This window comes from Oncorhynchus nerka, unplaced genomic scaffold (assembly GCF_034236695.1).
Source record: "Oncorhynchus nerka isolate Pitt River unplaced genomic scaffold, Oner_Uvic_2.0 unplaced_scaffold_874, whole genome shotgun sequence".
NCBI classification, from domain to species: domain Eukaryota; kingdom Metazoa; phylum Chordata; class Actinopteri; order Salmoniformes; family Salmonidae; genus Oncorhynchus; species Oncorhynchus nerka.
In genome coordinates this window covers 265,229-277,769 of record NW_027040412.1, presented here as the reverse complement: position 1 = coordinate 277,769, position 12,541 = coordinate 265,229, and the positions used below count along the sequence as shown (strand labels likewise).

General features: G+C 46.0%; 1 protein-coding gene across 4 annotated transcripts in view; it reads right to left on the bottom strand.

Moving 5' to 3' along the window:
• The window catches only part of LOC135570958 (islet cell autoantigen 1-like protein), a 125,686-nt gene that overhangs the window by 22,235 nt on the left and 90,910 nt on the right, over positions 1-12,541 (bottom strand). For all 4 annotated transcript variants that reach the window (XM_065016780.1, XM_065016776.1, XM_065016777.1 and 1 more), the window contains exons 8-9: positions 7,957-8,042; positions 2,501-2,544 (exon numbers count right to left, since the gene is read on the bottom strand). In XM_065016780.1, coding sequence (XP_064872852.1) covers positions 2,501-2,544; positions 7,957-8,042 — 130 coding nt within the window. The remainder of the gene's footprint in view (positions 1-2,500; positions 2,545-7,956; positions 8,043-12,541) is intronic.

Below are 12,541 nucleotides of genomic sequence, written 5' to 3'. Positions count from 1 at the left end.
ATATAATGTAATGTTATAGTATATCTAACCCAGTAGGGTCAGTAGGGGTCAGTATATAATGTAATGTTATAGTATATCTAGCCCAGTAGGGGTCAGTATATAATGTAATGTTATAGCCTATCTAGCCCAGTAGGGGTCAGTATATAATGTAATGTTATAGTATATCTAGCCCAGTAGGGGTCAGTATATAATGTAATGTTATAGTATATCTAGCCCAGTAGGGGTCAGTATATAATGTAATGTTATAGTATATCTAGCCCAGTAGGGGTCAGTATATAATGTAATGTTATAGTATATCTAGCCCAGTAGGGGTCAGTATATAATGTAATATTATAGCCTATCTAGCCCAGTAGGGGTCAGTATATAATGTAATGTTATAGTATATCTAGCCCAGTAGGGGTCAGTAGAGGTCAGTATATCATGTAATGTTATAGTATATCTAGCCCAGTAGGGGTCAGTATATAATGTAATGTTATAGTATATCTAGCCCAGTAGGGGTCAGTATATAATGTAATGTTATAGTATATCTAGCCCAGTAGGGGTCAGTATATAATGTAATGTTATAGTATATCTAGCCCAGTAGGGGTCAGTATATAATGTAATGTTATAGCCTATCTAGCCCAGTAGGGGTCAGTATATAATGTAATGTTATATATATCTAGCCCAGTAGGGGTCAGTATATAATGTAATGTTATAGTATATCTAGCCCAGTAGGGGTCAGTATATAATGTAATGTTATAGTATATCTAGCCCAGTAGGGGTCAGTATATAATGTAATGTTATAGCCTATCTAGCCCAGTAGGGGTCAGTATGGGTCAGTATATAATGTAATGTTATAGTATATCTAGCCCAGTAGGGGTCAGTATATAATGTAATGTTATAGCCTATCTAGCCCAGTAGGGGTCAGTATGGGTCAGTATATAATGTCATGTTATAGTATATCTAGCCCAGTAGGGGTCAGTATATAATGTAATGTTATAGCCTATCTAGCCCAGTAGGGGTCAGTATATAATGTAATGTTATAGTATATCTAGCCCAGTAGGGGTCAGTATGTAATGTAATGTTATAGCCTATCTAGCCCAGTAGGGGTCAGTAGGGGTCAGTATATAATGTAATGTTATAGCCTATCTAGCCCAGTAGGGGTCAGTATATACTGTAATGTTATAGTATATCTAGCCCAGTAGGGGTCAGTATATAATGTAATGTTGTAGTATATCTAGCCCAGTAGGGGTCAGTAGGGGTCAGTATATAATGTAATGTTATAGTATATCTAACCCAGTAGGGGTCAGTATATAATGTAATGTTATAGTATATCTAACCCAGTAGGGGTCAGTATATAATGTCATGTTATAGTATATCTAGCCCAGTAGGGGTCAGTATATAATGTAATGTTATAGCCTATCTAGCCCAGTAGGGGTCAGTATATAATGTAATGTTATAGTATATCTAGCCCAGTAGGGGTCAGTATGTAATGTAATGTTATAGCCTATCTAGCCCAGTAGGGGTCAGTATATAATGTAATGTTATAGCCTATCTAGCCCAGTAGGGGTCAGTATATACTGTAATGTTATAGTATATCTAGCCCAGTAGGGGTCAGTATATAATGTAATGTTGTAGTATATCTAGCCCAGTAGGGGTCAGTAGGGGTCAGTATATAATGTAATGTTATAGTATATCTAACCCAGTAGGGGTCAGTATATAATGTAATGTTATAGTATATCTAACCCAGTAGGGGTCAGTATATAATGTAATGTTATAGCATATCTAGCCCAGTAGGGGTCAGTATATAATGTAATGTTATAGTATATCTAACCCAGTAGGGGTCAGTATATAATGTAATGTTATAGTATATCTAGCCCAGTAGGGGTCAGTATATAATGTAATGTTATAGTATATCTAACCCAGTAGGGGTCAGTAGGGGTCAATATATAATGTAATGTTATAGCCTATCTAGCCCAGTAGGGGTCAGTATATAATGTAATGTTGTAGTATATCTAGCCCAGTAGGGGTCAGTATATAATGTAATGTTATAGCCTATCTAACCCAGTAGGGGTCAGTATATAATGTAATGTTATAGCCTATCTAGCCCAGTAGGGGTCAGTATATAATGTAATGTTATAGTATATCTAGCCCAGTAGGGGTCAGTATATAATGTAATGTTATAGTATATATAACCCAGTAGGGGTCAGTAGGGGTCAGTATATAATGTAATGTTATAGTATATCTAGCCCAGTAGGGGTCAGTATATAATGTAATGTTATAGTATATCTAGCCCAGTAGGGGTCAGTATATAATGTAATGTTATAGTATATCTAGCCCAGTAGGGGTCAGTAGGGGTCAGTATATAATGTAATGTTATAGCCTATCTAGCCCAGTAGGGGTCAGTATATAATGTAATGTTATAGTATATCTAGCCCAGTAGGGGTCAGTAGGGGTCAGTATATAATGTAATGTTATAGCATAACTAACCCAGTAGGGGTCAGTAGTGGTCAGTACGTACCAGAGGCTGATTCTGATGGCTTCTCTTCATCCAGAGAGACCAAACTGAGAGGAGAGAAAGGAATTTTTTGTTATTTTATTAGGATCCCCATTAGCTGTTGTGAAAGCAGCAGGTACTCTTCCTGGGGTGCACACAAAACATGACATAAGAACATTAATAAACAAGAAGAGCTCAAGGACAGAACTACACTGAACAAAAAAATACTGAACAAAAATAAATTGGCCCCCATGTTTCATGAGCTGAAATAAAAGTTCCCGCAAATTTTCCATGAGCACAAAAAGCTTCGTTCTGTCCAATTTTATGCACAAATTTCTTGACATCCCTGATTGTGAGCATTTCTCCTTCGCCAAGATAATCCACCTGACAGGTGTGGAATATCAAGAAGCTGATTAAAAAGCCTGATCATTACACAGATGCTACTTGTGCTGGGGACCATACAAGGCCACTCTGAAATGTGAGTTTTTTTCACACAACACAATGCCACAGATCTCAACATTTTTGAGGGAGTGTGCAATTGGCATGCTGACTGCAGGAATGTCCACTGATTGGCTGACTGCAGGAATGTCCACTGATTGGCTGACTGTAGGAATGTCCACTGATTGGCTGACTGTAGGAATGTCCACTGATTGGCTGACTGTAGGAATGTCCACTGATTGGCTGACTGCAGGAATGTCCACTGATTGGCTGACTGCAGGAATGTCCACTGATTGGCTGACTGCAGGAATGTCCACTGATTGGCTGACTGCAGGAATGTCCACTGATTGGCTGACTGTAGGAATGTCCACTGATTGGATGTTCTACCATAAATGTTTTTCAACATGGCTTCAGAGAACTTGGGGTTATGGTTTTGGCCAGCATAAGCTACGGACATGAACACAATTGAATTTTATATTTTATAATTTTATTTTTATTTAGCTGGGGATTTTAACAAGGCTAATCTGAAAACAAGACTCCCTAAATTGTATCAGCATATCGATTGCGCAACCAGGGCTGGAAAAACCTTGGATCATTGCTATTCCAACTTCCACGACGCATATAAGGCCCTGCCCCGCTCTCCTTTCGGAAAAGCTGACCACGGCTCCATTTTGTTGATCCCTGCCTACAGACAGAAACTAAAACAAGAAGCTCCCGCGCTGAGGTCTGTTCAACGCTGGTCCGACCAATCTGATTCCACACTCCAAGACTGCTTCCATCACGTGGACTGGGATATGTTTCGTATTGCATCAAACAACAACATTGACGAATACGCTGATTCGGTGAGCGAGTTCATTAGAAAGTGCATTGGCGATGTCGTACCCATAGCAACTATTAAAACATTCCCAAACCAGAAACCGTGGACTGATGGCAGCATTCGCGCGAAACTGAAAGCGCGAACCACTGCTTTTAATCAGGGAAAGGTGACCGGAAACATGACCGAATACAAACAGTGTAGCTATTCCCTCCGCAAGGCAATCAAACAAGCTAAGAGTCAGTATAGAGACAAAGTAGAGTCGCAATTCAACGGCTCAGACACAAGAGGTATGTGGCAGGGTCTACAGTCACTCACGGATTACAAAAAGAAAACCAGCCCCGTCACGGACCAGGATGTCTTGCTCCCAGACAGACTAAATAACTTCTTTGCTCGCTTTGAGGACAATACAGTGCCACTGACACTGCCACCGTCAAGTGCTTTGAGAGACTAGTCAAGGACCATATCACCTCCACCCTACCTGACACCCTAGACCCACTCCAATTTGCTTACCGCCCTAATAGGTCCACAGACGATTACATTTACATTTAAGTCATTTAGCAGACGCTCTTATCCAGAGCGACTTACAAATTGGTGCTTTCACCTTATGACATCCAGTGGAACAGCCACTTTACAATAGTGCATCTAGGTCTTTTAAGGGGGTGAGGGGGGGATGAGAAGGATTACTTTATCCTATCCTAGGTATTCCTTAAAGAGGTGGGGTTTCAGGTGTCTCCGGAAGGTGGTGATTGACTCCGCTGTCCTGGCGTCGTGAGGGAGTTTGTTCCACCATTGGGGGGCCAGAGCAGCGAACAGTTTTGACTGGGCTGAGCGGGAACTGTACTTCCTCAGTGGTAGGGAGGCGAGCAGGCCAGAGGTGGATGAACGCAGTGCCCTTGTTTGGGTGTAGGGCCTGATCAGAGCCTGGAGGTACTGAGGTGCCGTTCCCCTCACAGCTCCGTAGGCAAGCACCATGGTCTTGTAGCGGATGCGAGCTTCAACTGGAAGCCAGTGGAGAGAGCGGAGGAGCGGGGTGACGTGAGAGAACTTGGGAAGGTTGAACACCAGACGGGCTGCGGCGTTCTGGAGGAGTTGTAGGGGTTTAATGGCACAGGCTGTAGGAACGATGTAATCGCCACCACACTGCACACTGCCCTAACCCATCTGGACAAGAGGAATACCTATGTGATAATGCTGTTCATCGACTACAGCTCGGTATTCAACACCATAGTACCCTCCAAACTAGTCATTCAAGCTTGAGACCCTGGGTCTCGACCCTGCACTGTGCAACTGGGTACTGGACTTCCTGACGGGCCGCCCCCAGGTTGTGAGAGTAGGTAATAACATCTCCACCCCGCTGATCCTCAACACTGGGGCTCCACAAGGGTGCCTTCTGAGCCCTCTCCTGTACTCCCTGTTCACCCACGACTGCGTGGCCACGCACGCCTCTAACTCAATCATCAAGTTCTATCTCTGGACTAACAGCTATCCACTCTGACTAACAGCTATCCACCATGACTCAGTTCTATCTCTGAACTAACAGCTATCCACCATGACTCAGTTATATCTCTGGACTAACAGCTATCCACCATGACTCAGTTCTATCTCTGAACTAACAGCTATCCAATCTGACTCAGTTCCTCCTCTGGACTAACAGCTATCCACCATGACTCAGTTCTATCTCTGGACTAACAGCTATCCACCCTGACTCAGTTCTATCTCTGAACTAACAGCTATCCACCCTGACTAACAGCTATCCACCCTGACTCAGTTCTATCTCTGGACTAACAGCTATCCACCATGACTCAGTTCTATCTCTGGACTAACAGCTATCCACCCTGACTCAGTTCTATCTCTGGACTAACAGCTATCCACTCTGACTCAGTTCTATCTCTGGACTAACAGCTATCCACCCTGACTCAGTTCCTCCTCTGGACTAACAGCTATCCACCCTGACTCAGTTCCTCCTCTGGACTAACAGCTATCCACTCTGACTCAGTTCTATCTCTGGACTAACAGCTATCCACCCTGACTCAGTTCTATCTCTGGACTAACAGCTATCCACCCTGACTCAGTTCTATCTCTGGACTAACAGCTATCCACTCTGACTCAGTTCTACCTCTGGACTAACAGCTATCCACTCTGACTCAGTTCTACCTCTGGACTAACAGCTATCCACCCTGACTAACAGCTATCCACTCTGACTCAGTTCCTCCTCTGGACTAACAGCTATCCACTCTGACTCAGTTCCTCCTCTGGACTAACAGCTATCCACCCTGACTCAGTTCTATCTCTGGACTAACAGCTATCCACCCTGACTCAGTTCTATCTCTGGACTAACAGCTATCCACTCTGACTCAGTTCCTCCTCTGGACTAACAGCTATCCACCCTGACTAACAGCTATCCACCATGACTCAGTTCCTCCTCTGGACTAACAGCTATCCACCCTGACTCAGTTCTATCTCTGGACTAACAGCTATCCACCCTGACTCAGTTCTATCTCTGGACTAACAGCTATCCACCATGACTCAGTTCTACCTCTGGACTAACAGCTATCCACTCTGACTCAGTTCTACCTCTGGACTAACAGCTATCCACCATGATTCAGTTCTATCTCTGGACTAACAGCTATCCACCATGACTCAGTTCTATCTCTGGACTAACAGCTATCCACTCTGACTCAGTTCTATCTCTGGACTAACAGCTATCCACCATGACTCAGTTCTATCTCTGGACTAACAGCTATCCACCATGACTCAGTTCTATCTCTGGACTAACAGCTATCCACTCTGACTCAGTTCTATCTCTGGACTAACAGCTATCCACCCTGACTCAGTTCTATCTCTGGACTAACAGCTATCCACCATGACTCAGTTCTACCTCTGGACTAACAGCTATCCACCCTGACTAACAGCTATCCACCATGACTCAGTTCTATCTCTGGACTAACAGCTATCCACTCTGACTCAGTTCTATCTCTGGACTAACAGCTATCCACCATGACTCAGTTCTATCTCTGGACTAACAGCTATCCACCCTGACTCAGTTCCTCATCTGGACTAACAGCTATCCACCCTGACTCAGTTCTATCTCTGGACTAACAGCTATCCACTCTGACTCAGTTCTATCTCTGGACTAACAGCTATCCACCATGATTCAGTTCTATCTCTGGACTAACAGCTATCCACCATGATTCAGTTCTATCTCTGGACTAACAGCTATCCACTCTGACTCAGTTCTACCTCTGGACTAACAGCTATCCACCATGACTCAGTTCTATCTCTGGACTAACAGCTATCCACCCTGACTCAGTTCTATCTCTGGACTAACAGCTATCCACCATGACTCAGTTCTATCTCTGGACTAACAGCTATCCACTCTGACTCAGTTCTATCTCTGGACTAACAGCTATCCACCCTAACAGCTATCCACTCTGACTCAGTTCCTCCTCTGGACTAACAGCTATCCACTCTGACTCAGTTCTACCTCTGGACTAACAGCTATCCACCATGACTCAGTTCTATCTCTGGACTAACAGCTATCCACTCTGACTCAGTTCTATCTCTGGACTAACAGCTATCCACCCTAACAGCTATCCACTCTGACTCAGTTCCTCCTCTGGACTAACAGCTATCCACTCTGATTCAGTTCTATCTCTGGACTAACAGCTATCCACCATGACTCAGTTCTATCTCTGGACTAACAGCTATCCACCATGATTCAGTTCTATCTCTGGACTAACAGCTATCCACCATGATTCAGTTCTATCTCTGGACTAACAGCTATCCACCATGACTCAGTTCTACCTCTGGACTAACAGCTATCCACCATGATTCAGTTCTATCTCTGGACTAACAGCTATCCACCATGATTCAGTTCTATCTCTGGACTAACAGCTATCCACCATGACTCAGTTCTATCTCTGGACTAACAGCTATCCACTCTGACTCAGTTCTATCTCTGGACTAACAGCTATCCACCCTAACAGCTATCCACTCTGACTCAGTTCTATCTCCTAAGAGAGGAGTGGAGGACATGAGATGAGATGATGTCAGAGGGACCAGGATGTTCTCACCTGTTACTCTGTATGGCCTTCTATTTGTTATGGTCCTGGTTGGTTAGGTCTGTCAGAGGGACCAGGATGTTCTCACCTCTTACTCTGTATGGCCTTCTCTTTGTTATGGTCCTGGTTGGTTAGGTCTGTCAGAGGGACCAGGATGTTCTCACCTGTTACTCTGTATGGCCTTCTCTTTGTTATGGTCCCGGTTGGTTAGGTTTAAATCAGTCAGCTGCTCCAGAGGGTCCCGGAGGTCCTGACAACACACACGATCTACGGTTACAACACACCACATCTACACACCCACACCCCATCTACGGTTACAACACACACACACACACACACACCCCATCTACACACACACACACCCCATCTACGGTTACAACACACCCCATCTACACACACACACACCCCATCTACGGTTACAACACACACACACACACACACACACACACCCCATCTACACACACACACACCCCATCTACGGTTACAACACACACACACACACCCCATCTACGGTTACAACACACACACACACACACACACACACACCCCATCTACGGTTGCAACACACACACCCTATCTACACACACACACACACACCCCATCTACGGTTACAACACACACACCCCATCTACACACACACACCCCATCTACACACACACACACCCCATCTACGGGTACAACACACACACACCCCATCTACGGTTACAACACACACACCCCATCTACACACACACACACCCCATCTACGGTTACAACACACACACCCCATCTACACACACACACCCCATCTACAGTTACAACGCACTGGGGTGCGAAACACACACACAAACCCCATCTATACACACACACCCCATCTACACACACACACCCCATCTACACACACACACCCCATCTACGGTTACAACACACACACCCTATCTACACACACACACACCCCATCTACGGTTACAACACACACACCCTATCTACACACACACACCCCATCTACACACACATACCCCATCTACACACACACACTCCATCTACCCCCCCATCTACACACACACACACCATCTACACACACACACACACCCCATCTACACACACATTCTACACACACACACCCCATCTACACACACACACCTCATCTACACACACACACCTCATCTACACACACATACCACATCTACACACACACACACCATCTACACACACACACCCCATCTACGGTTACAAAACACACACCCCATCTACGGTTACAACACACACACCCTATCTACACACACATACCCCATCTACACACACACACACCCCATCTACACACACACACACCTCATCTACACACACATACCACATCTACACACACACACGCCATCTACACGCACACACCCCATCTATGGTTACAACACACACACCCCATCTACACACTATCACACCCCATCTACACCACACCCCATCTACACACACACACCCCATCTACACACACACACCCCATCTACACACACACACCCCATCTACACACACACACCACCATCTATGGTTACAACGCCATGGAAACAAAACAAACAAACAAACACACTTGTAATGTACGTACAACCCGTCCCACATGTACCTTGAGAGTGGTGAACTGGTAGGGGACAAGGCCTTTAAAAGACTCATGAATCCCATACAACCCGTCCCACATGTACCTTGAGAGTGGTGAACTGGTAGGGGACAAGGCCTTTAAAAGACTCATGAATCCCATACAACCAGTCCCACATGTACCTTGAGAGTGGTGAACTGGTAGGGGACAAGGCCTTTAAAAGACTCATGAATCCCATACAACCCGTCCCACATGTACCTTGAGAGTGGTGAACTGGTAGGGGACAAGGCCTTTAAAAGACTCATGAATCCCATACAAGTCCCACATGTACCTTGAGAGTGGTGAACTGGTAGGGGACAAGGCCTTTAAAAGACTCATGAATCCCATACAACCCGTCCCACATGTACCTTGAGAGTGGTGAACTGGTAGGGGACAAGGCCTTTAAAAGACTCATGAATCCCATACAACCCGTCCCACATGTACCTTGAGAGTGGTGAACTGGTAGGGGACAAGGCCTTTAAAAGACTCATGAATCCCATACAACCCGTCCCACATGTACCTAGAGAGTGGTGAACTGGTAGGGGACAAGGCCTTTAAAAGACTCATGAATCCCATACAACCCGTCCCACATGTACCTTGAGAGTGGTGAACTGGTAGGGGACAAGGCCTTTAAAAGACTCATGAATCCCATACAACCCGTCCCACATGTACCTAGAGAGTGGTGACAACTGGTAGGGGACAAGGCCTTTAAAAGACTCATGAATCCCACAACCACGTCCCACAACCTAGAGAGTGGTGAACTGGTAGGGGACCCAGACTCATGAATCCCATACAACCCTCCCACATGTAGAGTGGTGAACAGGGGACAAGGCCTTTAAAAGACTCATGAATCCCATACAACCCGTCCCACATGTACCTTGAGAGTGGTGAACTGGTAGGGGACAAGGCCTTAAAAGACTCATGAATCCCATACAACCCGTCCCACATGTACCTTGAGAGTGGTGAACTGGTAGGGGACAAGGCCTTTAAAAGACTCATGAATCCCATACAACCCGTCCCACATGTACCTTGAGAGTGGTGAACTGGTAGGGGACAAGGCCTTTAAAAGACTCATGAATCCCATACAACCCGTCCCACATGTACCTTGAGAGTGGTGAACTGGTAGGGGACAAGGCCTTTAAAAGACTCATGAATCCCATACAACCCGTCCCACATGTACCTTGAGAGTGGTGAACTGGTAGGGGACAAGGCCTTTAAAAGACTCATGAATCCCATACAACCCGTCCCACATGTACCTAAAGAGAGTGGTGAACTGGTAGGGGACAAGGCCTTTAAAAGACTCATGAATCCCATACAACCCGTCCCACATGTACCTTGAGAGTGGTGAACTGGTAGGGGACAAGGCCTTTAAAAGACTCATGAATCCCATACAACCCGTCCCACATGTACCTAGAGAGTGGTGAACTGGTAGGGGACAAGGCCTTTAAAAGACTCATGAATCCCATACAACCCGTCCCACATGTACCTAGAGAGTGGTGAACTGGTAGGGGACAAGGCCTTTAAAAGACTCATGAATCCCATACAACCCGTCCCACATGTACCTAGAGAGTGGTGAACTGGTAGGGGACAAGGCCTTTAAAAGACTCATGAATCCCATACAACCCGTCCCACATGTACCTTGAGAGTGGTGAACTGGTAGGGGACAAGGCCTTTAAAAGACTCATGAATCCCATACAACCCGTCCCACATGTACCTTGAGAGTGGTGAACTGGTAGGGGACAAGGCCTTTAAAAGACTCATGAATCCACTACAACCCGTCCCACACGTACCTTGAGAGTGGTGAACTGGTAGGGGACAAGGCCTTTAAAAGACTCATGAATCCCACTCATCACACAGGCGGTCCTCTCCCAGAACTGGAGGAGGGTGATCTGGAAAGAGACTGTATTAACACACACACAGACCACTACTATGCAACGACAGACAGACAGGCAGACCTGGTAGAACAGAGGGAGGGAGACAGACAGACAGACAGACAGACAGACAGACAGACAGACAGACAGACAGACAGACAGACAGACAGACAGACAGAGCTGGTAGAACAGAGGGAGGGAGACAGACACAGACAGACAGACAGACAGACAGGCAAACAGACCTGGTAGAACAGAGGGAGGGAGGGAGACAGACAGACAGACAGACAGACAGACAGACAGACAGACAGACAGACAGACAGACAGACAGACAGACAGACAGACAGACCTGGTAGAACAGAGGGAGGGAGCCAGACACAGACAGACAGACAGACAGACAGACAGACAGACAGACAGACCTGGTAGAACAGAGGGAGGGAGACAGACACAGACAGACAGACAGACAGACAGACAGACAGACAGACAGACAGACAGACAGACAGACCTGGTAGAACAGAGGGAGGGAGACAGACAGACAGACCTGGTAGAACAGAGGGAGGGAGACAGACAGACAGACCTGGTAGAACAGAGGGAGGGAGACAGACAGACAGACAGACAGACAGACAGACAGACAGACAGACAGACAGACAGAGCTGGTAGAACAGAGGGAGGGAGACAGACACAGACAGACAGACAGACAGACAGGCAAACAGACCTGGTAGAACAGAGGGAGGGAGGGAGACAGACAGACAGACAGACAGACAGACAGACAGACAGACAGACAGACAGACAGACAGACAGACAGACAGACAGACAGACAGCCAGACAGCCAGACAGACCTGGTAGAACAGAGGGAGGGACACAGACAGACAGACAGACAGACAGACAGACAGACAGACAGACAGACAGACAGACAGACAGACAGACAGACAGACAGACCTGGTAGAACAGAGGGAGGGAGACAGACACAGACAGACAGACAGACAGACAGGCAAACAGACCTGGTAGAACAGAGGGAGGGAGACAGACAGACAGACAGACAGACAGACAGACAGACAGACACAGACAGACAGACAGACAGACAGACAGACAGAAACACAGACACAGACAGACAGACCAGAACACAGACAGACAGACAGACAGACAGACAGACAGACAGACAGACAGACAGACAGACAGACAGACAGACAGACAGACAGACAGACAGACAGACAGACAGACAGACAGACAGACAGGCAAACAGACCTGGTAGAACAGAGGGAGGGAGACAGACAGACAGAC